We start from the raw sequence: 27,195 nt of genomic DNA on the forward strand, positions 1-27,195 counted from the left end.
CTTTTCTACGATGCTGCAAGAAAATTGATCGTTCAAGGGTTTATCGTGGAAATTAAAACGAGTACGTTTCTCATCTTTCGTATGTTCATGGAGCGATTTTCGTGGTTACAGATAGATTATTATTACGAAATATCATTTTTCTTAGGCACGTTCAACAAGGAAAGGAACTTTGAATTTTCATTTGAATTTCGACGATGGCTCCATGCACACGCGTGCTGTCTCTCAAGATCTTTTCTAAACCGGGCCAATATACAGATAAGAAAAGTTCTTCTAATCGATAACAAAGAATCGAACGCGTCGAGTTTTATTCGATCAGCGACGTGCACCTATCCGGTTACGATGAAACATTTACGGGACATTGGGTCGATTTTATTTAATTAATGATGAGTATGCTATGTAATTGGTAAACGGGGTCTCCCCGTCCGTTCGTTCGATGATCGAATAAAATGGACGATTACTCTAAGTTGAGTGTTTGCTTTTTTACAATAAAAAGTCTCACTACTCTTGCACCAATCATCAAACAAGCCACGTAAAAAAGCCTCTTCCAGTCGTTGGTCCGAGTAAAACCTAGTTTCCTCTATAATTGAACAAAGTAACAAACTACTCGTTTATATTTAAGAAACGTCGACACAGAAACAAGGAGGGTAAGATAAATATTTGTAGAACCACATCATCCTACGCTTTCATTCAAACAATAATGATTGTTAAGGTTATATCACACACTCGTCGATATAGACTGTACTTAGCCTTTCCAGTTGAGTCGAAATGATATTTTGCTACACAGAGACATTTTTGAATTCGGCACGTCCGGCGAATAAACGTTTTTCTTCTCTCGCTAATTCTATTTTACACAAAATGATACCGGGGGATAAAATTCACTGCCATTAAAATCCATGTAAAAATAATCCCCCTTTATTGTCACTCACCTTCAGTTGCTTAAAATTCCCACGTTGCTCGAATCGGAAACAACCGTCCCAGAGTATCATCCGTTCTTTCACTAGATACTGTTTCATTACCAGCGGTCATTATATCTATTTATTTGATTATACTACTGTTTACCCCTATACGAATCGAAAGTCAATTTACACGCAGTTCTCATGCTCTGTTTAATTACGGTTTAGGTTGCGATCGTATCGTTCGGAAGAACTTCGACCAAGGAACGGGAAGAAACCATAATTCCTACGAATGTGCGCTACTGGCCGTTCGCTCGTTTGCCACGTTAAAAATTAAGGAAATTCAACAAGTGGAAATATTCTTTTCTTTGTTCTTTTTTCTTCTTTTCTTTCGAAACGGTAAAAAAAAGACTCGAGAAAGACAGGGTATGCGTTGGATTTCAGGAACAATAACGTATGAAAATACGGCCAGCGGCGCAAATAAGGGGCCAATTAACTACTACAAAGAGATACTAATATTTATAGTACGTGTATATATATATATATAATATGTACACACGCGGGCGCGTGATGCATCGAGATACCAATAACCGCGTAATAATGGAGACGCTTCATTTACGCTACCATATAATAGCATATTTATGTATTATGAATGAAGTACGATTTGACAGAGTAGAGGAACGTGAAATACGACGGATACCGATCGATCGAGTTCCTACGCAAGCTTTTCGTGTTATCTTGTTTGACCGTTATATGAACTTACCGCGGACTTAAAGGAGTCTGAAAATTACGAAAATTGGAAATAAGCAGCGTCAGCCAAGTATAATAACGTACACGTACTAAAGAAACAAAGGATTCAAAAACGTTCGAACTACACTTCGATTCGATGTGGTTCCAAGAAAGTTCGTCGCGCAATGATTGGTATTGCTGCGTGCAAATTTCTGATCAGTTGGAAATTGAAAGTTTCGTCTCGTCATTACCAAAGGAATCGATATTATCGCGTTGACTCGCCATCCCATCGATTGAAAACGACTCGATTAATTAAACTTTGACCGATAATCTGTGCGCCAAGGGTCTGATCTCACTTTAGTCGATCGAATATTTCGGAGAGTCGATGGAAAGGGGTAAAATATCATTAAGCGGTATTAGCATGGAATAAGAGTGTTTTTAATGTTTTCAACAACAACAGGTACAGTAACCAGTTTACCTGCAGTAAATACGTTGATAATTATTCCTTCGATATCCCTTTCTCATTCACGTTCTTCTTTCGCTCGATCATCTTTCTCTCCCTCGCATTCGATAAACATACGCGAATACGCGCGCACACGCACACACACGCACAGAGTTTTTCCGCTACTTCGCCGTTGCTATGTCTCGCGTTCGACTACTACTTAATTAAACCTCACTTATTATGTCTTTTTGTTGCTTACCCATTTAAGTCGAGTAAGTAAATTACGCGAGTTGACTACACATTGTGTTTTACTATTCGGCTGTCTAGCTAGCTGACACTATACTAATTGCGTTGTGGAGTTGGGTTGATCTACTGGCTACGATTTCATGATCTTTCCAATAAACGCGCTATTCATCCTATCGTACGCGATCGTTTCTACAGTGAGAGATCTATCGCGTGTTCTATACGATCCTGGCGGTTTCTCTGTAAAAATCATACACGGTTGTCGCATCGAAAGTCGCGTAAGGATAAGCGAGCAAGCGCCCTAACGACGAACTAAACAGCTTGGGAAGCTAACGAATACGGAGGTCGTTATTGGAAAGTCAGTAAGATCGTTGCCCGCGGGAATGCTGCTTACGAGGTGAATGCTGCTTACGCTGTGTCGAAGCTTCGTCCTCGGAACACGGAAAGTACAGAAGAAACATCAATTCCAATTGTATACGATAGCAATCTTTGCTGTGAACAGTAAATTACGTAACTCTCGAGTCAATTGAAAGGAATAGAAGCGTTGGGTGCGCAACTTACGCGGCCAAATAACACTAATGTGATGTCAATGAAAATAAGAATGCTAATAGCGACGATTATAAACTAATGGCACGTTCGACGAAAGAATATATTCGATGCTACTTGATGCATGGTGATGACGATAACGATGATAATGATGATGATCAGATGATGATGATGATGATGGTGGTGGTGAAGACGACGACGACATGTGATGATGATGGTGGTGGTAATACTTGTGTATGACTAACCATAATATCGATATTAAAATCATCTGTACCTGTCACGCGAGATATGTCGCTACACGCGTGGCTAGATGCTAAATGGGAGGAAAAAGTCCCGTGTTCGGGGAGCCTCGTCGGCCGGGATAAACGTTCTGGAAGAACGTCTCTTTTCACTTGGTTGTAGATTTCGATCGACAAGGGCTCGCTTAAACGGGACTCCATCTTTCCCGGTCTGTCGTAACTAGTCGACCCGGTTTAACGTTTATCCCGGTTTGTACTTTTTCAACACCCTCGAGACTGCAAAGTGTCCTCGTCCCATAATTGTCACGTATCGTTGAACGAACGAACGCTCGAGCGACCGCTCGAATCGGCGAGATCGAGGTCCTTACGTCGTTCTTTTCGCTATGTTTTTTAACTCTATTTTCGTCTTTGAGTCTCGGTTCGCATATACCGCTTGCTACCTCAGGTCGTCGATTCGAGTGGGACGTGCTCTCCAACTTTTCGTCGTTTTTACAATACACAGGTTAACTCGACGGGTCAGAGCGTCTCGTGAAAACGATTCGTATGAAATGTACTCGCAAAACGTACAGAAAGCTTGATCGTACGGGCTGAAATGCGATCGCGTAAATTCAAGCCGGTTGCATATTGAAAGCTCATCTCTGAGTCTTTTAGCTGATTTCAGCTTATCTCTGTCGATGTATGCGTTGTTGAGGGAACAAGAAAATTGAAACAATCTGTGTGCCGCGGTGAACGAAGGGGGAGTACGAGAATCTGATAAATACGCGTATCGAACGATCGGGAGCTCGATCGAACTAACTGGCATTTCCTTTTCCTCGACGCTTTTCCCCCGTTCCTTCTCTCTCTCTCTCTCTCTCTTTCTCTCTCTTTACCAACAGTCGGGATATATTTCGATCAGGTTGAATAAAAAAATATGGGGTATCGTATTCGACTTATCAATACCGAGCGTTAATAAAGTACAGGTGGCAAAACTTTAGGTAACAACAACACTAGCCGAGGGAAACGAACGAACCTTGAATCGAATGACACACGCGATAATCATCAAGGCCCGTCCGTTTTCTTCTCCAGTCGAAACCTAAACTCTCTTCCTAAAAACTTTCTATCGATATCGTTTGTCAAAAATCTGTACCTAAGTACAAAACGTAACACCGATCGCGACCGCCATGGGATCGACGATCGTTGCTCGGATTCTAAGAATCCTTTTAAAATCGTCACGCAAAAATTGAGCTTGCGTATCGGCTGGACAAGAAAAACACGATCCCATTGGCGGGCCCCGTGATAGAAGAATAATTTGTGCGACGATCGCGTTAACGTGGAAGAGTAGGAAAGATGGAAAAGGAGACGTTATGTGTTTAGAAACGGTGCCGCGATACGACGCAGCGGAAGATAGAAGTGAGGTAGATGCCTGAAAAGTTTGTATTAAAATTTCCGTGGGATTGAACGTTGAACGTTTCCCACGTCACAAATTATGCTTCTTTGGCGATCGATGATCGATCGACCACTTTGACGACCGAATCAGGATTAATTATTTACAGACACAGGCCGTAGTCGGTCAATCTGGACAGTAAACGTAATGTAGGTGGAAAACTCGGGGGAAGTAAGGGAAATTAGCACTCAAGTTCGTATCCACCGGATTCTCGATAATCGCTCGGTACGATTTCTATCGAATGACGAGAAAATTTTGTTACTAAACGACGTTGCGACGATCGATAGTTCGTTGTCCCTCGATATCGATTGGAGGATCTCCTCGTGTCGAGAGTTATGTCGGGAGTCGGCTCAATCGCCGATTTTTTTTTTGTTTTTTTCTTGGTTACCTATACACATCCGTTAACATATACGCATATTTTTACATACATATATATAGATAGAATTTATTTGTTTGTTAATTTATTCGTGTATGCATATGTGTATGTATGAATGTATGTATAATATATGTATGTATATTTATATGTATATATGTACTGGAAGAACAAGACGCCGAACAAATTCGTCGGCCTGAAAGAAGCGCTGCGTAAAACGCGTGGGTCCCATTTTGAAAGAGTGCTTTGAAAAACGGAAAAAAGGCCAGCCACGATGCACGACCTCGTGTTTTTCCTTTTTTTTGTTCACGAATTTTTTGCATTTTTTCACCGGTTAGATTAGCTGGACTTTCTTCATTTCGAGCGTCCCTTTTTAACACGCGGCAAGCTCTCCAAACGCGATACGTTACAATGAGAATTTTAACGAAAGAAAAGTGTATTCATGAGTCTCGATTGCCGTTAAACACGATGGAAAGCTTGACCGTCAAAGCCGACATTTGAGTGCACCACACCGTCATAAAAGCAATTCGTCTCAACTTTGATCTTCGGATAATTTCTTTCTCACTCGCTCGCTCTCTTTCTTTCCTATCATACATTCTCTCTCGCTTTCCGATCGATGGAAACAACGATGATAGCAGCGATGGTTTTTTTGGTAGTGGATGGTAATGGTGGCAGTAGTGGTGAATCATTTTAGCGAGATCAACGATTGCAAAGTTACGTATACTTGTTCCTCTGTTTCTTTGCTTTCTCGGGTCACGCATGTGACTTTGGGTAAGGCCTCGCGCTTTGCCTCGATCCGGCACGACTGTCTCGTATCACCAAGTATTTCACTACCGAACTCTCGGAGACGTTCAATTGACTGACGTGTTTTTCTTCTTTTTCTTTTTATTTCTTTTCTTTTTCTGAAGGTTTAAGCGTTAGTAGCAAGTATCCAGTGAAAATCATGCGTGAATACGAGATAATCGTTCAGACACATGTTAATTATGTACAAGTCGTTACACATGCACGACACACACCATTACTGTAAACCTCGATACTGGCCATTGACGAATAGCTCTGACACTGGTACTTTCTTGTCATCGAATTGTCCACGCGGTAACGAATGGGATCGATCGTAAACGCGAGAAATTTTTCACCGAGAGACGATTAATTTTCGATACGAAAAACGGTTTTAAGAAAAAAGTTCCGAGAATGGTTGCGAAGGTGTCAACGTGAAGCGAGGTCGCGTTGATGCTTCGCGAGTTTCGTTAACAAGAAAACTTTGAAAAGATGCTGGTCATTGAACTCTCTGCTCAGATCCGATTGGTGAGATTGCGGATACGCTGCCGCGTGGAAAATTCCTCGACGATATGATACCTAGAACCATCGTTACTGGGATACGGTTGAATCTTTTCGATCATACGAACTGGATATTAATATATACATATATATATAGAGAGAGAGAGAAAGAGAGAGAGACAGAAAAAGAGAAAAAAAAGAAAAGAAGGGCCTAATTATCATGTTTTGAAACGGAAGTCAACCGTTCGCGGTAACGAGGCTCTGGAATCAGTTACAAAAGGAAACGTTTCAATTGTGCATATCTTATCTACTTCTACGTTATCGACGATATTCAACTCTACTCGTAACTACAAACACTTATTATATATTACAATGCGTATAGGTAGAAGGTGGTATCGTTCCTGGGCTCTTCACAAGCCACAGGGAGATTCGTTATCGACAATAAATAATGCGCGCAACTAATACGCCTCTAAACCTCGCAACGTCTACATTCGCTATGCGAAATATCTACTTTTAAGATAAGGTCAAATAATGCAAATTTGTAATAATACGTGTAATGCGTCCATATGCGTCCATCTGCGCTGGCTGAGTCGAAAATCTTGGTACAACCGAGAGTAGCTTGCTGTCCTTCCGTTCGAAGAAGGAGAAATGAATATATATGGAATATATATGTATATATTATATATATATTATATATCTACATAATATATGGAAAGTAGTTTTCCTTTGGAAAGAGAAGCGTATATTGTCGTTTCTTTGTTTTTCTCAGCGTACTACGATTCCCGAATCAGTCTGTATACATATATACATGAAAAATAGTAAAGGTAAAAAGGGGATGAAGAAAAGTAGTCTTACCTGATTCTCAGCCGTCGTAGTCGCCAAATCGTGGATCTGAATCAGTGGAAGCGTCTCAGTTTCTCGCGTTCTCTCTATCGATCGACACTCAATTCTACTGCCTATGGGAATTAATATGCGTCTAAATCGTTCCTGCTTCTCTTCTCTTCGACTCTCTTTTTTTGTGCAACATATGTTTCTCTTTTCTTTTTTGTTTTCCGTTTCTATCGTTCTGTATTTTCTTTCTTAATCTCGCGTTCATTTCTTTGTCGTTCGAATTTCACGGAGAGGGAACGATCGGTGAGGGGGCTCAAGATAGAGATCGGATTAAGGCACTCGGGTCTCTGTTGAATCGATAATCTTGTGAAACGAGGGGAAAGGGTAGCCGATTGCACGGAGAAAGTACAATCTGTTGCGCGAGAACTGCGCCAGTTCTATTCGTTTTCTTTTACTTCTTTCTCTCCTCTTTTTCCTCTTTCTGCTTTTTTTTTCATAGACGTTCTAAGTCGAAGATACGGATCCACGAACGACTGGTCCCGACGGCACGTCGAAGATCCACGATCGAGGATCGATACTCGCGGGAAGATACAGCAGAATCGAATTAGTTGATAAATTGTAAAATGATATGTTACGCGAGTCGATATGTATTTAAGCTGTGCCCGACGCAGCTGAAAAACTGGTAGCGAGCGCTCTGATATACGGAACGCTCGACTCTCGAGGAATACGTTCAAACGTCTACCAAATTGGTCCGTTAAGTACGACGACGAACTCGCGATATTTTGGCTTTCCGCTGCTCGACACTCCCTATTTCTTCGCCCTCCTCTTGCCCTCTTGCTCGAGGGGTATCACACGTGAGGAATCACAGCGCGGCGTATAGGTATAAAACGAACTACGCTCTAAAGGTTCGTATTAAACTAATACTCGACGACGATATGTACACACCGATCCCAGCCTCGAAAAGGATCGGGAATCTTTTCATCTAAGACAGCTTCGAAGGCATGATTTTCGCGCGTCTTACCGCGGAGAATTTTTTCAGGCAGACCCGTCCGAACTCGCGTTCGTTCATCCGTGTAAAACGATCAAAATCGGAAGAGGTTCTTTCTCCGTGCTCCGGGTACCAGGTGTATTCGTACGCTCGGGCGAACTTCCAGTCCACCATCGATGCTCTCGATCTCGTTCGCGAGTTCCTCTTCCTTTTCCGATTCTATCGATCTTGACACATCGAACTTCGTTAAATCGTACAAGCGTAACTGTCAATGATTCGTGGATTACAGACTTCGCTCGAGCGTATGAATCGAAAGGGACAGGATTGGAAGACGGTCACTTTTTCCGAAATCGGCGATGAAACGAAACCAATTTGCTCGCGATTAACCCTTTGCGCACGGCCCATTTGTCCGACAGAATGATCGACAAAACTGACTCCTCGATATCCGTAGCTAGAGATCAACGCAGTTTTGTGTGGAGACTCGATCGAAAAGGTCCCTCTACCAAGTGCAAAGGGTTAAAAGGGTTGACACGCGGTTAAGCCGCTCCTCCGCGTTCTCGTTAGCAATGAGAAATCACGGGAGGTAAAACGGGATCGAATGGAGAAACGAGTAGTGCGGGTGATCCCTCCGCCGCGAGAATCGCCGAGGAATCGTCTGGGGCGAAATGGGCCCGCTGGAGATTTGACAAAAAAAAAAAAAAAAAAAAAAAAAAACCTGTGTACATATCGAATTTATTAAACTTTACTCTTACTTGCTGGTTAGAGTGCGCCAGGAGTGGTCTAACTAAGATGCATGCGCTACAACACATCCGCTGGCTATCTTAAACCGCTTAAGAAGCAACATGGAGCGACAGAAAAAGAAAAGTAACTTTCAAAATTCTATTCTTCTACGCGTAATGCGTAATGTGTACGCGCGACGCATACCGGAGGAGGGCACGCCGCTCTTCGGTTCAACGGAAACTATTCGTTCTTTTTATTTCACTCTTTCCGCGAAAGCGAATCTTCCAAGTGACGATCGTTTCCATACAAACGGAAGTCCTTCGTTCGTTGGGATTTTTCGGGGAATCCGAAAAATTGGCATCCGATTGGCATTTTTCATCGTGCAAGGTATTTGTCGCGATTTTCGGTCGCATTTTTATGACGTTTCGCAAAGTGTCCAAGCGAGATCACGGCGATTCGCGAGCACCCGAGAAATAGGAGTAGCCGAGGGTAGAGGGTTGGATGCGCGGTACAAGGTGAATCGGAGTTGCGAACAAACGCGGCGAATGCAAAGGGCACGCAACGCTCGTGTTCCGACCAACCAGAGAGCGGCGTGAAACGAATGCCTACCGGGGTTAACGAGGCTAATTACGGCTTAATATTAATTAGCCAATTAGCGATGCGCCCGCGGTATTGTGCCTCCGGCACCGACGGTTGCGCCAGCCTTCGACGCCACCGACCGAACGGCGAATGAAAAAAAAAGAAAAGAAAAAAGGAAAGAAATCTATGAATCTTCTACTAAAAAAATAAAAAAAAAGAAAGGGGGAAAAATACAAAAAAGAAACTGATGAGAGAGAGAGCCATCACAGATGGCGATAAATACTGACAGATACACTAATTCGAAGTTTAAGTGAGTTATAGAAGAGACAGAAACAATACATACGTGAGTGAGTGAGTCAAGTATTACACAACATGAAAAAACAAGGAAAATAAAAAAAAAACATAGTTACTTCTGGCGAAAGTAAGAGAAACGATATAGTTAGCCGCGATGTACAAATAGGATCGTAAAAGGGGTTTCTATTACGAAAGAAGGAGGAACAACGAAGAGGGGAAAAAAAGGTTGTCGTACACACAATACAGGTTAGCTACAAGTTTGAAACGAACTACTTTATTGGCAACTCATCTAGGCATGGAACTAAACTAATTATCCGTCGTTCTTCGCGTTCGCCGCCCTGCGTACTCTTGCTGTGTATCGTGCCGTGTCTCGATCCTTCCGCGGTTCGGAATCGTCCATGTATCGCATCGCGCGTTTCTATCGTCTCTTTTCTATCGCGGGCATCGCTCGTTCAACGGATCCGCGTTTATGGCACAACAAAGTAGCGAAACCAAATTAAGATAACAACTATAGTAATGATTGGAAGAAGGAAAAAGAAACAAAATTAAGAATGACAATGGAAAGAAAAAGTACGAACATAAAAGGTAAAACTGAAGAGGGAAAGAAAGAAGACGAAGATTGACAATGAGATTTCTCGAGCGTTCGTTTAAATACGCTCGTCTGTTTTTTTATCGCGATTACCAATGTATTTCCAATCCTTTCGAGTTTCCTTTAAAATACGTTGGAAACTCGAGATTCATCGGCAATTACGATTATGATGGAAAGCAGAAAAATAGAAAAACAACGATCGATGACGATAACAACGATACGCAACAGCAACCATGATCGCAGTCGTACTTGCAGGGGTGACGATACCGGCGGTAAAAATAATCAACGATGATAACCGATAATAATAATGATAAAGTGTGGTGATAATAGTAGTAGTAGTAACAATGATGATGACAATATTAATACTAATAATAGAGCGATAATGACAGTAAATAGTAATAAGGATAGAACGAGGTATACGGAATATTGGATAGCCATAAACGGAGGATTGTGTAGGGTGTGGGTGGACTCGTCTGATCGAGTCGAGAGACACGTCTGATACGTGCCTCGGCGAGGGTGAATTATTTCTTTTTATCTTCGTCTCTTTTCATCCAATCCCTCTTTCTCGCTCCGTTGTCCGCCTTGGTCGTTTGGCCGAGGAAAAAAACGGTATTTATCCCAAGGCTCTTTCCCTCGCTTTTATTTTTCGAGGAACGCTGCTTCGACGTGAAAGAACAGCAGCAGCGGTAGGGGAGTTTAAGAAAAAGTTGCGGTATTATTACAGAAACGATCGATCTCCGTTAAGAGACTCGGATTCTCTGAAAAAGTTCTCCTTTTAATCCTCTACTCACTGCTGCTCCGTCGATAAACGATCAAGTATTTCGTTCGTCATTTGAAAATTTGGGTATCGGAGGAATTATATCGGATAATTGAAAGTTTTAAACGATTAGAAGTGGTGGGTTTTAGAATGTGGGCAGTTTAATTTCCGTGTAAAGGGTATGCCAGCCATATACAAGATATATATACCAGGAAAAGAAAAGAAAAATAGAAACGATCGAATATTTGAAGTATCAGAGCGTGGCTGACATGGCAGACATTCGATCGATAATATTTTGCGCGAATGTACATTCAGATCGATAACATTGTAATTAAAGGAAGAAAAAGTAAAACGTACTGCGTACGCGTACAAACATTTATCGACAAAATATTAAAAAAAAAATAAAAATAATTTCGAAAATAAACAAGAGAAAAAGGAAAAGGAAAAATCGATCGAATGATCGTTCCGATGAGACACGGTCGCGATGAAACGTCTGCAAGGAAGCAGAGCAGCGAGTTATACTATTCTTAAAACATGTATAATACAATGAAACGACGAGGGCGGTGAAGGAACAACGGGATTCGGATCTAAGATATTTCAACCAGCATGCTTCACCTACTGATCATTCTCAACTAATGGATGGTTAGCGATCATTAAAATACTAACTACGCTAAGAATTACTCTCGACATTCGCAATAAGTACGTTAACGTGTGTACGTGTGTTTTATGTATGAGCATGTGCGTGTAGCGTATAAAATACATAATCACCGGCATATGTATGAGAAGGGATTTTTTTACAGATAAGGAAGGTTTTCAGGTAAAAAGAAAAGAAGGAAAACGTTCGTAGAGGAGGAACAGGTTAATCGTCGTCGATGATGTTTTCTTGTCGATTGCAAATGACGAGAAGGTTCTGTTCCGCGTCGACGAGGAAATCGATCGGTCGGATCGAGCGCCCCCGCGTTTCTCCTCGTCGGAACGCGTCCTTCCGTTCTCGCGTCAAACGATTGACGTATTTCACGCGAGACCGTGGAAGCGCTCTCTTCCTTCCTTTCGACCGACATTGCGGAATATACGATCAAAATAGAAAGAGGAGTAATTTTTGTTACAAGAAACAAATAAGAGGAACACGATGGAATGAAGAAGGTGCATGGTAAGAAGAAAAGGAAAAGTAGAAGCTGCAGGGGTATAGGGTACACCGATATCGGGTTGTCTTCGAGGTCAGTTTTAAGTACGCACCCATGTTCTATCTCGAAACTGCGTACCATCTCGAAGTACGCAGACCGTGGAAAATAGAATTCGGTTGCACCGTGGTCTCTAGTCAAATCATTGCCTCTTGCTTGCTTTTTTTCGCTAGATTACGCGCACGCGTGCACGCGTACCTGTTTCCGCGATTTCTCGTATTAAGGCGTGCTCCGTTATCTCACTCTCTCTCTTCCATACATTCGCTAACTCTTTTACTTCCTCACACTCTCACGCGTGCTCACACTCCCACTCTCTCTTTCAAATTTTTTTTTTGTTTCTTATTTATCTAAGTACCATCTTATAAGTCATAAATATCACTCGCGAGCTTTGTCGTCGTTAATATTACGGTACATATTAAGTATATGTTTAAAGTATATATCACTAAAGAATATTACTTGTCGTTTGAAAGAGGATTCTTTCCTCGAACTTCTCCCGCTCCGCTATAACACGTTTTCGCCGCGCCGTTTTCTTTTTTTTTCTTTTTCTTTGTTCGCCGGAGCGGTGAGTCCCTTTCCTTTAAATATCTCTTTACGCGTACAGATTATCGTCTCCCTTTTTTTTTTCTTTTTTTTCTTTTTCTCACTCGATTCGTGTCGTCACGCTTATCGTATCTCGTTAAACTTAAATAATACACAGCTTACAGTTTCAGTAGATCGCTTATTGCTCGAAGTTTCTCACATTTGTTTCGCGGCATCGCGTTCCTCTCGCCGACGACCACTCTCTCTCTCTCTCTCTCTCTCTCTCTCTCTCTCTTTCTCTCGTCGTTTGCTAGCGGCGAATCGTGACGTCTGCATGCGCGGGACCGTTTCGTCCGACCATCTTCCGCCCAATCGTTCGCGAATTAGAACGGTATCATAAATAAATAGAAGAATCGCAGATCGCGATCGTCAATCCAAGTCTTTGCGGAGACTCGTCTGTTGTCTCGTCTGCTCGGTCGATCCTTCGCGTTTCTGCATCGACAATATCCACTCGACGTAGTATTTTTAACGCTACGGCATCCGGGTGACGCCACGTGAGAATTAAGCATTGACGTATCTCTACCATTATTTAGAGATTCGAGAAAAATCAACTATCTCAGTTTACTACATGTTCCTATAAATGTGACAAAAATGATATTTTATCAATTGTCGAGGAAAATGGTCGTTCGTGATAGCGTCGATAGAAAAAGGAAAGAAAGGCGGAAGAGCAAAGGGAGAATGAGGTGAAAGGGAAAAGAAACAAATTTTCACGAACGAAAAAAAGTTGGTCAGAGAGCGAAGGATCGATGACAAAGAGACGCGAGACGAATACACCGATGGAAAGGTGCGAGTCGATCGAAAGCGGCGGAAGATCGAGCCGCGGAAGCAGCCGCCTCGATCGATTCCTGGTCGCGAAAACGAGAACAGCGTGACGCCTACGGATAGGTATAAATTAAGTATCGACTCGTTTTGTTTCGAACTCCTTAAAATTCTAGTCTTAATCTGCTTGAAACTTACAACTAGGATCGCTTAATTAACGCTGAGCTAATCTCAATCTTGGGTTCCTGTTATCTTGGTCGCGTTGCTCGCGACTCTAGTACACCTAGAAACGAGTATCCCTCAGAAATGTGTTTTCTTTTCTCTTTTCTCCTTCCCTTTCTCTGTATATCGCGGTTGAATCGCGGGTTGCTCGTGCTACTCGCGCGATGGAGAAATATTGTCTTCCGTTACTCGAAGAAAAATATATGTATACCTATGCGCTATCTTATTTAAACGCGTCCCGTGTAACGCCTGTTTCGCACGCCTGCTTTTTCTCTCTACGTGTACGCGTGGTTGACCGTGCGCGTTTGCGACCGTGTGACCGAACGCGCGAACAGTCGTTCACCGAACGAAAGCGCGCAGCAACTAAAACGGAGACAAAACAAGAGAAAAAAAGGGCAAAAAAAGGGAAGAGAAAAGTTAGCCGAGATCGCGACGAAAGCTGACAAACGGATGGGCGAAGAGAGAAATAGACAGACGAACAGCTAGAACGTTTCCACATATGCTTCGTTTGGCACTTTGACCGAGGCGGAGGAGTATGTCGCGCGACAAACAGGAGAACTGCCTCGTTCTCTGGAGCGGAAGAAAGGGGTGTCGCGGACCGCGATCGTGTCGCCCTTTACAACGTGGAGCGTTCCTTTTCCACGTGCTTTCGTTCGGGTTTGCCAACAACGTCGCCCCGTGATTTTTTGCAAATCGACAAAATAGGATATAGGATAGAACCGACGAAAGAAACGTCGAAAAGAAAAGCAAAGCGAACGAATCCAGTGAGTAATCGGGCTCGCGAGGTCGTTCGTTCACGGTGTAACACATCCAAATGTCTCGTCCTCTTTCTCTCTGTTTCTCATTCTACCTCCCCTGTTTTATTGCTTCGTGGTCGAGATCCTTGAGAGTGGAACGGTCGCGAAATGACCGCCTATATCGTTTAAATAATTAAGTAATTAATTAGCATACGAGCGAGCGCGGTTGAACAACGTCGCGCGTAGCAGGGACCATGCTAATCTAACTAGGAACCGAATGTGTGGCGAGAATATCGTGGAACGCGTGAAACAATTACGATGGACGAAATCAAAGAAATTGAAAATGAAGGAAATAGGAAAGGAAAAGAAAAATATATACGAAAATTCGCGAACGAAGGATGCAAGGTTATCGCAACAAAATATGCGATGCGATCGAATTACGCGCGACTTGTTTCTCTTTTACATATGCACACATACATACAATTGTTCTGCCTCTCGTCCTCGCTGCCTCTCACATTCTCTCGCTAATAAATTAATCGGCAAGCGATAACGACGAGTAGTAAACGCAAGAAAAATGTCTTCGGTTTTTGGGCTGGGAAGTCCTCACGCCCTAGTCGGGGACACCACCTCGGACTCTGCGACCCTTTCGAGTTTATGTCCGTATCCGCTTTTTTCTCGTTTCTTTCTCTCGAATCGCTTTCTACGACTCATCCTTCTCAACGTATAAATTCTCGGTATATCTAACACGTAACGCAAATACGTGACAAAAGCAAAAAGAAATGTAGAACTGGTAACCGATTACACAAAGGACAGCAGACATTTTTATTCGTTCAACGGGAAGACGATGGCGAAAGTTTTCGCGCTGACTCAAATGCGAAGCATTTTTCAAAGTGGCAGCCAGAGAAGTATTGAATCGGCGAGAAAGAGGAAAAGAAACCGAGAATCATCTGAAGGAACGAAGACATCTGCGTCGCGAGGAAGAGTCAGCAGAGACTCGATCGCCGCAAGATTTCAGGTCGCAGAGCCGACGTTGGGTGAAAGACGACCGAAGCAACGGCGTTTAAACGTACATGCCCATTCCATACATGGAACCCCAGTCGACGCCCTGGAAGCTGGACATGTCGACGTTGGTGAGCGAGTATCCCTGGTAGGGATTGGCGGGCGCAGCCGCAGCCGCGGCAGCCGCTGCAGGAGTGGCTGCTGCCGCGGCAGCTGCGGCGGCGGCGGCTGCCGGTGGAGCCGGAGCTGGGGCCGGCGCTGCTGCGGCCGCGGCTGCGGCGACCGCCGCCGCCGGGATTGGATATGGCGCGTATCGATACGCGGACAACGCCGGGTAACTGCTGGCGAACAGCTTCCCGTATCCGGCGACGGCGTTTTGTACCTGGGCAGCCGCAGCCGCGGCCGCGGCAGCTTGCACTTGGGCCTGCGCCTGAGCCGCAACGATCTGCGAGGCCGCGGCAACCGGCAGTGGAGGCTGTGGCGCCAGTCGAACGCCCAACGCTCCCAAAACCACCCTCTTGCCGAGGGTCAACGCGCCTGGCTGAACCGCCTCCTTGGGCTGAGCCTTCTTGCATTCGACTTTCTTGTTTTTGATCGTATGGAAGTGGATCTCGCACACGCGGTCCACCACGTCCTCATTCTCGAACGTGACGAATCCGAAGCCACGATGCCGCTTCGTCTGTTGATCCATCAGCATCACCGTTTCCTCCACCTTGCCGAACTGGTTGAAGTAGGCCTTCACTTCGTCGCTACTAGTGTCCTGACTTACGCCGCCGACAAAGATCTTCTTCGTGCGATTCGCCTGTTTCGCGCGGTTCTTCGGTGTCGCGTGTTTAGGGTCGATCTTCTTCCCGTCCAATGTGTGGATTGGACACTTCAGCACCTTGTCCACGCTACCGGGCTCGGCGAACGTGATGAAACCGAAGCCGCGACTACGCTGTAACCGAACAAGCCAGAACGGCCACGATGCACAACGACCGTCTCTTCCAACTTCCCCGTCTCTCTCTCTCTCTCTCCCTCTCCCTTTCTCTCTCTGTCTCTTACACACACGCACACACACACGCACACACACAAGCACACACGCGCGCTCTCTCTCAGTCTCTGCACGCACGCTTTCGCTGCTTCCTATATCGAGTGTCCCTTTCTTTAACTGTATTCGACAACCTGCCTATAGTCTATGGATATTGCTTCGTTTTTCCGTCGATCTAATCCGGCGAGACGTCGATTTCGCCTGAACTTTTATAAAACGAACGCGGTGCTATAAACGCGTCGCGAATATTTTCGTATCGTTCAGTTTTTTCGTAGGATTGCTTATAACGAGAAAACTCTTTTATTACCGTCGCGTTCCGTCCAAAAAGTATCCTGTCTCGTTTATCTCGATATCGTACTCTGTATTGTAAAAGAGGTACCATAAAATCTCCTTTTATGTACAGTTAACTAATTACTACCAAACTACCGTTTACATGCAAGACTGTCCAAGCCAATGTAAGACAAACATTCTAGGATTACGTGAGACAAGGACTTCGAATAAATATGATAAGAATCAACTGAAGTTACGGTCGTTAATTGCATCGCTACCGAATACGAGTAATATATGTATAATCTATGCCCACAGTCCTCGTTCGTGATTTCTCTCGAATCCCGTGCGAACGTATCTTTTAGAAACGAGCCTCTGCCTCTTTTCCACCTTTTACAAGTTTTAAATACATGTTTTAATACAGTAAAATACCAAAATACGCTTCTACTTCCTTTACACTGTCTCAGCAATTAGTTACATCGATTAGTACAACTTTCTCTCTACGATCTACTGTGTGAAGTCTCGTGCAAAAGTGGAAGGAAGAAACTGGTGCATCGAATCTCCTCGAGGCGAATTGCGTTTTCATCTTTTTTTTCTTTCTCTTTCTCTTTTTTTTCTTTTTACCCCCTTCCCATTACCGATTCCGAATCTTTTTCCTTCTATGCGAACGGTTTGACCTATCGAGGAGGAAATGGACAAGAATTTGAACGCGTCGATGGCCCGTTCGCGAGCTTCTTCATCTTTTCTACGTTTCCTCGGTATCTTTCAAACGCGAGATGTTTTCAGGAAATATCTGATAATTTCAGTAAAATTTGATTATCACGATTTTGATTGTGGAAGCTCGACGAAAATTTCGGGCCAGCGACCGAGATGGACAAGCCGACGGAGAGCTTCCATCGAGTAAACCGACCTGTGTAACCGGATCCTTCATGATCAGGACATCGGTGACGGTACCGAACATGCCGAAGTATTCCCTGAGCTTCTCGCTGCTGGTCTGCCAAGACAAGCCACCGACGAAGAGTTTGCCAGGTGCCGGGTCGCCGCCATTCGGTGTACTCCTGCCGGAACTGCCGGAATGGCTACCGTTTATAGGCACCAGGGCATTGTGAAAATCGTGTTCGATCGCACCGTTCGCCGCCTCCATGCCGGCGCTGAAACACACATCGTATTCGTCATCGATTAAACATTGCATCTAACTTTTATTCGTTGATATTTCTATCGAGGATAGAGAGACAAAGAAGGAGAAAAATTGGAAGAGAAGAGAGGCATGAGATTAATCTTAGTCGGAGGTTTCGGGTTTTCGTTGCTTGGTAAAACAGAATTTTCGGGAATCGTGTTTTCAGGGTGTAAGAATCATCATTTCTACGTGACGTAATTGCACAGCAAGGAACTTGAAATTTCTCGTACGTACTTAGTTATTAGTGAATAAAGCACAATTATCTTTAATATTACTTTAGCTATTATATTTTATCACGATACGTTCTTTCCAACAAAGTTTATTAGTTCATCAAGCTCGAGCGTATAAAAGAAGACATTTTCGAAGCAGCGTACAGTGATACACCCGGAAGCTTCGACTCTCAACACTCTCTCCGATTAATCTCATTCTTTCATACAAACTTACATTCGGATAAATCTATGTAAATCTCGTTTGACATCGCGAACGACTAAATCAGACCACAATAGCGTGAAAAGGGAAACGAGACGGCCAAAACTAGAACTCGACGTCATTACATAATTAACAGCAGGTTACATTTTAATTACTGATGTAAGGCGAGTTGCGTGGAAAAAAGAAACTTTTTCCTTGCGACGGTTTTCCAACGGCAGTTTATTGTCCGACTCGCGAATCACCGGCTGGGCCCTCGTTTCTTCTTCGCGCACGTGTTTACGCGTCGCACGGTATTAAGCGTAGCTTGTCCCTTACATTCTGCGTATACATATGTACTTGAAACGCCTCGAAATGTTCCGAATCGACCTCTCCTACTACTTTTCTGCCCGCTCGCGCTTTCCGTGAGATGAGCTAATCTCGCCCGCGAAATTTTTGTTTAAAATTAGTCGTCGTTTAAGAAAAGAAACTAAATCTCATCGTCGTTTCGTTTAAATCATTGTGGAAAGCAGTCGAGCGATCGGTAAGATCGACGAAACCATCTAACATTATAAGTGTGTAAAATTTGTACCATAAAAGTCAAAATTAAAAGTACATGGAGAAATAATGTAAGAACAAAATTATTCAAATTCTGGAAAATCCACCGTCGTGAATCTATCGAATTATTAGGAAAATTATTACGAACCGGTATTTCTAAAATTAACAGGTTCCAAAGATATTTGCTTTTAACAAGTTTCAGGAGAAACTCGGGTGACGCATTTTCTCTTTTCGTTTCAGGTAATCCCGTTACTACTACTACAAACTTTCGTGATCATTGGCGTGCCTATCCTGTGCTGTCACAGACTATTTGTCACCACGATCGATGTTCAGTAAGTTTAGCCCTAATCAGATCGGATATATGTACATCCTACGCTGAAGGGTTCTCGTTAGCAATCCAACGATTACAATCAACCCTGGATCTAATAATCGAAATTCTTTACACGCAGGATTCCGCCGGGAAATCGTCGTTTCGAGATAACGTCTCCTCCAGGATTTTTCGACCTACGAAATCCTCGGATTCTCAAGGTAAGAGCCGCGATCTTGGATCGATGCACGATTTACATTAGAAAATTGTATCTAAGAAAACGTTCTCCAACGTTATCCAACGAATTCCTCCGAAGGAAAAACATTTTAGCTATCATGTTTCTTTCTTCTTCCACTGGAAAGATTCGATTGAGCCGATAGAAATGCGCTACGAGCAACGCTATTTTATTTTCGCCCTTCCTCTCGTTATTATTCTCAATCGCCAATGATTCGTTGCCTGTCTCCCTACGAGCGCTACAATGGCACCAACAATCGCAAGAATGGTAGTACTCATCCATCGTTGTCACGTAACAAACTATCAATCACCAACTATTACCATCGCCTCTTGTCCTCTCTCATTTTCACCACATCTCAAAATTAAAGAAATCCCGAGGATTATCGTACAAATTCCTGCATTCAGTCGCCTCTTATCACTCCTTTGGGCGTCTCCTTCTCCCCTTTTACTCGTTCTCACCAAACCTTAAGAAACCTGGAGAAACCGCCGAATTACCATACAAGTTCCTCTATTCCATCGGTCCATTCAAGTTTCCGGAAACATAACCCTAAAGTACCGACTAACCGTACAAGATGGCACGGGTAACGCGTCTGAATGGCAACAGAGCGCCGCGCGAGCATTAAACCCCTGGAGTCCGAAGAAATTCGATCGATCGTCTAACCGACGATCCCGACTGAGCGAGACCCGAGCCAGTAGAAAGAGCCAGAGACGTAGTTTCCAGCGGTTATAACAAAGTCGTGGAGATGTACATTGCCTTTCCCGGCATGATTCGTCGAGACCCGCTGCTCAACATTCGTCGTAGAGAAAGAGAGAGCGCAGGCGGATTGCGAGGGGAGTTGAGGGGGGGCGTAAAAGAGCCGCACGTTACTCCGATTCGGTTCTATCACCGCGAGGAACGTGGACAGAGCGTAGCGAGGGGTTGAAAGAGTAGAGGGAGCGGCGTGGCTGCGGCGCAGCGCGGTCTAGTGTGGAAGCTCCCGGGGGTGGAAAGGTTCCGAGGATCGCGCTAGGGAAGAAAGAGAAGAAGGGATGTTGATGTGCGCGTGTACGTGCACCCACAGCCTAACAGGGGCAAAGGGAGAGAAGGGTCGGCGAGAAAAGGACATAAGCTTCGTAACGGTTGCGGGGTGCGAGAGAGATAGAAGGCAAGGGACGAAAGGAAGAGGGGCAGGAAGAACGGCGACTAGCGGTGGCTTCGATTCCGCGCGCTTCCAAATAATTTATCAATTATCCCGAATCCATCTGGATTCGCGGTTGCCGTATCTCTGGCAGGCCGGAGGGCAGCAGAAATAAATGTAACCTGTCGTAGTTCTCCAGAGGGGAATCGTCAGGGCAATTCGAAGGATAAAATTTTCATATATCATTAGATATTTTCGGCTTTAAGATTTGTCGATTCGGGAATGAGTCACGAATCCGGGAGATTGTCTTGGCAAGCAAGAAGAAAATGAGTCGAGTTGACCGTTGGTTAAACTGGAAGGAAGCTGCGAGGAGTATTCGAACGAAAGGTTTGTCGGTCGATGGTGGTCGTGAGCGGATCGTTCCCGTCGCTGTGGACAAACAGGGTAGAAAGAGAAAGAGCGAAACGAGAGAAAGAGGGAAGGGAAAGAGCAAAGTGAAACGGGGCGAGCCATTCGGGGCGAGGGAGTCGGCCAGTGGGGGACGCTAGGATGGATAGAGAGCGGGGGTGGAGGGTGAGAGAACGCGCAGCTGGTGGATCAATACGCCCCTTCGTATTTCTCTCTCCCTTTCGCAATGTTCCACCCCTGCGGTACGTCTATCGAGAGATGCGACGCTGCTTTTTCTCGTTCGCCGCCTAATTTTCGCGTAAACTCGTCTCTCTCACGTGCCATTCCGCATTAGCCGGCTTTTTCTTCCGCGCCTTCTTCCGGTCATTTCATTCTCATCGTGTCCGAATCCGCGTCCTTCACCCAACTAGACGATTCCTTTCTTCTACTCTACTGAAATTTCTCAAGATCTGTTCTTTCATCGATTCGCTTTCTTTTCGATACGTTAGATTCCTTCGAGCTTCTTTCGAGCATAGTCTTCACAATTGGCGGAAGAGGGCGGGAAGGAAGGTGAATCGCGAAATCAGACTACCAGCCATCCAACCGATCGAACTCGTTGGCCTAAGAAAGACGCCTAAATTTAGATCCAACAGGCAGACAGGAACGTAACTGGTTGAAACCCTGCGTTACGTGAGATTCGAACGATATATCGTTCTATTATAACACCGTGTAATTATTTCGGCCCATTCTTTGCATACAATGTGATTTACATTACGTATCCCGGTGAAGCTCGAGTCTCCACGTGCAACTATCTCCGTTGTCATTCAACTTCATTGTTCGCGACCGAGGGAACCTTCGAAGACGCTTCTCCCTTCGATTCGGATACAAGAAACTGTCGCAAACTTTACCAAGTTTCGTCGTTCCATTTCTCCATATATTTGCGATTCTTTCGGCTACGTGTCCGATTCCACGCAAGTATTCAAAGATTGGAAAATCGATCGTTACTGGAGACCTCTTCTTCATCTATCTCAACGCGTTTACAATAGATACGAGGGAATTCCTCAACGATTAAACATTTCTAGTCGACGTAGTGGCACAACTGGTGGTTGAGGCGCGGTGTTGGCGCGTTCCAGTCATGACCCCGATCGTTTTGCGACAGGCCGAAACGCGAGGTGTAACAGGAAGCGAGGATAACGGGCCAGGGGAGACGGAGAGAATCAAGCTGCTGGATACGCGAGAACGGTTTCAGTATTTCCAGTATCGGTAAGCAGCAGGCTATGGCTGCGCGTAGTCGTCGTCCCCCTGATGGCCCTCGGCAACATCGAGGGTTACTTTCCTCCCATTCTCTGCCGCCCTTGTTCGGGCTGGCCGCGCACTTCTCTCTCTTTCTCCCTCTTGTTCTCTCCGAGTCTCCCTCGAGCCTGTACTCGGTCGCACGCGGAATATGCGCGGTTAGACAGACGCGCATCAGCCACCCTTTCACCCTTCCACCCTCGGTGGCCCGCCAAGGGGCTCGAACCGGCAAGGAGAGGGTGCTTTACCGCTGTTGGTGGGGCTACGAAGCTGGAGGAGAAGCTCCCTCGGGTGGGGGAGGGACAGGGTGCGGAGGCGCCGTCGCCAGCGAGCGACGCAGTGCCGTCGGGACGCTCGACCGAGCGATACCGCCTTCGCAAGAGTCGAATCGACGCCGCCATCGGCGAAACGACACCAAAGCATAACACCACCAATCGCCACCCTCGCCTCGGCATCTTCCGTTCCTGCCTCTATCATCGTCTTCATGTATCGCGAGAACGATCGACGATCTTCGCGCGGATCATTCCTTCGCTATCGATCTGGCGTGCGAAATATATCGAAGACGCTCGAACGCTCGCGGGTTGCATCGCGAACAGCGAACCGCGCCAAATCCCGATCGAATCGCGGACCTCGAGGATGTCGAAGGGATCTCGCCGGCCGAAAGGACTCGAACCGCTCAACCACTCGCCGGGGATATTGTCTTGTCACAGCAGTACGCCTTTAAAGAGTTACTGGTGTGATGGGACATTGTCCTCGTCTTGTGGCCATCGTCAAACGCAGTCTCATTCGTTCCAGTGTTCTCTGGATTCCAAAGTGGATGGAACTCTGACAAAAGTGTTGGCGGTCTCTTTGTGTTTCGTGATAGATTTGCAAAGGTGGAGAAGCGGAACAAATAAGAACGATAGAGTTCATGGGATATTTACAGGTATCGGAGGACAGAGAACACGAAGCAAGAAGAAGAGGCGGAAGAAGCTCCGTAAATTTCGTGAACTTTCGTCTTTCGAATCTCGAGCGTCATCTTCGTGAAAGATTAGAGTAACTCCGCGTCCCTCGACAGGTGACCGTAACGAAGGCTCTGCCAAGGTGTCTCTTAATTCTTGCCAGCGTGGATATCACGGCGTTTCCGGTCGATAAGGCAGCTTCCGGAAGGTGCGGCTACGATGGTTGATCGAACGACTTTCTTCTCGGTTCATGGGAAGAAGCGAAAACGAACGAAAAAGGAATCCTTCGTTTAAGTTCGATTAAAAAAAAAAAAAAAAAAAAAAAAAAAAAAAGAAAGAAAAAAAGGCAGACGAAGCTTCTATTCGATATAATCGTTCGTTCCCCTTCCACGAACTAGAAAGTCGTCAGAACTGTCCATTTCCCAAAACGTTAAAATCACTGGCACCGGTGGACCGTGGAATGGATTCTGAATGGAATCGTATCGTGATGTCTGAATTGGCAAGATGGCGATGTTGGAACGTTTCAGGTGTGTTTTCCTCGCGAACCAGCGATCATCCGTGGCGCCGACTTATTTTCTTCGATGGATTCCATTTTCCTATCCCCGTAAGGGTGGTTCTCGGAATCTAAGGGATTTCGTGAAAAGTATATTTCTTCGAACAATCGAATCGAACCGATGGATTCGTTTCGACCACGCCACAGGTCGACAAATAAAGGCAATGCTTTCCATTCTCGCAGATACGTAACAAAGTGGTTACACGCATCCGTTCTCGTAACAGAATAGTCGACGCATTATCGCGATCGAACAGTTGACGAGCTCGTCCACTTGGCCTAGTTCCGGGGTGGAGTAGTCCACACATAGTATCTTCCGTGGTTTCAACCCCGAAATATCTGCGGTCGTTTATTGAATAATGAATCAGGCTTGTTTCCATCCTCGACGCAGTGTACCGAATTAAAGCGGCGCCACGACGGGGCAGTGAAGAACTCGAACGGGGTCGATGAAAAGGTTAACGTCGGGTTTAGGTCGATCGTACGCCTTCTCTTTCCCTCCACTCGCCCCTCCCTCTCTTCCTCTAATCGACTCCCCTCTAGGTTGCTTGGTTTCCCCAGTTTCGATCAGAGTTTCTACTAGCGGCGACGTCCAATCGGTGTCCGAATGACGTACACGGATATGCTCGTAACTCACGTTCGACCCTAGTCTTTTGCCTAAACTCAGGTAATTCCTATTGCTTTTCTCGTCATCACGCGCAATACGATTTCGTCAACGATTCACCCACTTTCATCGCCAAGGATTCATCAGACGTTGTAAACAACCAGCTATGGCACAATCTGGTGAACTCATCGAATCGACAGATCTTCGAAGCTATTCACGAGACTCGTTGTTTTTCGTTGACGAGTCTCAGGCCGCGATCACGAAACGTAAACGTTCGCTGGAAATTTCTGGTCCGGCTGGATCGAATCGAATCGATTTCGTCGTTTCAGAGTTTCGCTGGTAGTCACTGTATGTGCACACACGGTACATCGACAATGTCGTTTAAGTACAAAAATACGATAGGGGGAGTAGTTGTTAAAGGGAGAAAAGGGCGGGAATCTTCCACCTAGACAGGAATACGCGTCTCTGTAATTATCGATGGCACGCGACGCTCGTTACATCATTCACCGTCTCGTTTTACTCTACCGGCTGGATGTTACGGAGTTCCCTACATCGCATCCTATTAGTAACTCTGCACTTCGGCTACCCCTTGCAACCACCGCGCTGTCGTAATTTCAACGTAATCCTGTTCGATTCTGCAAAATTTAATCGATTCGAAAGAACGAATCTTCTCGGACGTTCCAAGATTCCGGCAAAGAAAGGAGAGAGACAAGAAAAGGGGTTGTGGAAGATGGAAAAGAGGCCGAGCGTAGGTTAGGGCATGCAGAAATCGCGGTAAGAATTGATTAGCCGTTGAATTAACGGGCGCGGCACGTTTGCGATTCGAGAGAGGAGGAGGCTTGTGAAGGTAGTCGTTGGGTCGGAGTTGGATTTCACCGGTGATGGAGGTGGCGGTGGTGGTAGTGGTGGTGGTGATGCGGTGGTGGTTGTGGTGTTGGTGGTGATGGTGGTGGTGACAGTATTGGTGGTCGTGCTCTGGTCTCGTAGATGCACGTGGAGATGGTAGAATCTATGGTGGTTACTAGTGCTGGTGGTGACGGTGATGGTGTGGTAGTATGCCGGATGAATGGGGTGGGCTGTCATTTAACCTTCCTGTCGGTTGGTAGAGGGCACAGCCGCTAGGCGGCGACACGTTTGATCGTGAGGAAAACGTGGTAGAGGGAGCGGGCACAGAAAAGGGGAAACGAAAGCTGCAGGTTATCCCCGTTCGTTACGGCAGCTATCGTCGTTGTCATCGTCGTCGTCGTTGTCGTCGTCGAAGAACGCGTCTGTGTTTTGCCGGTTGTTCGAACATTGTGTATGTTCTGATATCTTTTTCAAGAATCGTACGAGAAACCTACCATCGAGATATAGAAGCGTCGACATACACATACAAGTTTATGACAATCAGCGGGAGCAGCAAGAAGAACATTGGAAAAACCGAATACGCTCCGCCATGTTCATCCCCGTGAGAGACACCTTAGACAAGAGAAACCCCCATAGATGTGTAGAGCCTAGAGTACGCACCGTTACGCGCAGATGTCGTTGTTGTGTAGACATTGTTATAGACTAGATACAATCCGTCTTAGAGATCTATGTATTATATATTTGATATTTTTACGCGTATATGTATACGTATACATATATGTACATGTATATTTATATATATATATATATGTATGTATATAAATGACGGAGACAGAGTATAGCTTTAGCCGAAAAACTGTTTCGTCTTCGCTCTAGATACTCGTTGTATATTCCGCTTGATATTATGTACATGGATACACGTATCTATTTACACACGTGCGCACGCGCTCGTCCGCACATATTTCTCATTCTCTCTCTCTCTCTCTCTCTCTCTCTCTCTCTTTCTCGCTCTTTATGTGTGTTTACACGTACCGGCGCGAGGCAACATTTTGATCGATTTTGTTAGAATCGAAGTATACGCGTGTTCCCTTAAGCTTTACGATAGTTCGTGACGCGTTTCGAGAAACAAAATTCCATAGGAGAAAGGCGAGCGAACAGAATCCCGTGGCAACATACAACGCGCAATTTGCATGTATTGCGCGTTGCAAATGACCTATATGCAGTTAAGCGATGTAAACACGTTACCGTAACTCTATATGTTAAGTATCACTGCCTTTTGCGTATCATAGAACTGCACACGTAGATTGTATTATATTTTTTACAACTATCGCCGGCAAGAACGATCTTGCCACGCAGAAACTAGTCTCAAGGTTATAATCGGTTCTTGAAAAATTCACGAATGTACTAGAGTATGTACGAATAATAGTAACGGGGGTGAATGTTCAATAAATCGAAACAAAGTTGTTTCAATCACGAATCTACCTCGATGCTTCGATTTCCTGACCCAGAACAATTTCTCTGACTTATTTAACGTCTCGATTCGCGCCAATAACGGTCAAACGTTCGACGATAGTTTCCCCGGTTCGATTCTACGAAATATTATCCTCGAAAGAGCGATTACCAACGATCGGATATAAGAAAGAAGAAAAGTTGGTCGGAACGATCGGCCAGCGACAACAAGAGGGTGACTCATTTGCAAGTTACACGCATAAACGTCCATTAAAATAATTGCACTGTGCCGTGATCGAAAGGATTAAATGTTACGCGTCACGAAACAACCCCTACACTCGGTTCGTTTCAATTTACCGCTACCTCCCTTCTCCTTCTTTCTTTTTCCTTCTTTTAAAGGACGACCGAGAGAGCGGCTCAATTAATTTTAATTTGGACGATATTAATTTTAATTAAGGTACGCAATTAACACGAAACACGTCGTCAGCGGGTGTCGTCGGTGGCACGATGAAACCGGATGGAAATAACTTGGCTTTAAAGTCTTCGTAGCGAGAGCTTCTCAAGGGGGATACGTCGATTAGGGCCTAACCCTCGCCGCTCTTCTTTCGTACGCGTGTTGCGTATGTAAATA

The 27,195-nt window shown here is 45.0% G+C and overlaps 2 protein-coding genes across 19 annotated transcripts in view; one reads left to right on the plus strand and one right to left on the minus strand.

Moving 5' to 3' along the window:
- LOC110120235 overlaps positions 1–27,195 on the plus strand; it is a 51,800-nt gene that overhangs the window by 7,178 nt on the left and 17,427 nt on the right. For 2 of the 4 annotated variants that reach the window (XM_048407998.1, XM_020868221.2), the window contains 2 exons: positions 19,079–19,170; positions 19,288–19,366. In XM_048407998.1, coding sequence (XP_048263955.1) covers positions 19,079–19,170; positions 19,288–19,366 — 171 coding nt within the window. Of the gene's footprint in view, positions 1–19,078; positions 19,171–19,287; positions 19,367–22,023; positions 25,768–27,195 lie in introns of those variants that run through there. The other 2 variants (XR_007224924.1, XR_007224925.1) reach the window with 2 other exon arrangements.
- LOC100644427 (RNA-binding protein Musashi homolog 2) overlaps positions 12,280–27,195 on the minus strand; it is a 122,332-nt gene continuing 107,416 nt past the window's right edge. For 14 of the 15 annotated variants that reach the window (XM_012319892.3, XM_012319891.3, XM_012319893.3 and 11 more), the window contains 2 exons: positions 17,609–17,849; positions 12,280–16,338 (listed from right to left, as the gene is read on the minus strand). In XM_012319892.3, coding sequence (XP_012175282.1) covers positions 15,463–16,338; positions 17,609–17,849 — 1,117 coding nt within the window. In that variant the 3' untranslated portion in view covers positions 12,280–15,462. Of the gene's footprint in view, positions 16,339–17,608; positions 17,850–21,792; positions 21,920–27,195 lie in introns of those variants that run through there. The other variant, XM_048407987.1, reaches the window with a different exon arrangement.

Source organism: Bombus terrestris, chromosome 8, assembly GCF_910591885.1.
Source record: "Bombus terrestris chromosome 8, iyBomTerr1.2, whole genome shotgun sequence".
NCBI lineage: Eukaryota > Metazoa > Arthropoda > Insecta > Hymenoptera > Apidae > Bombus > Bombus terrestris.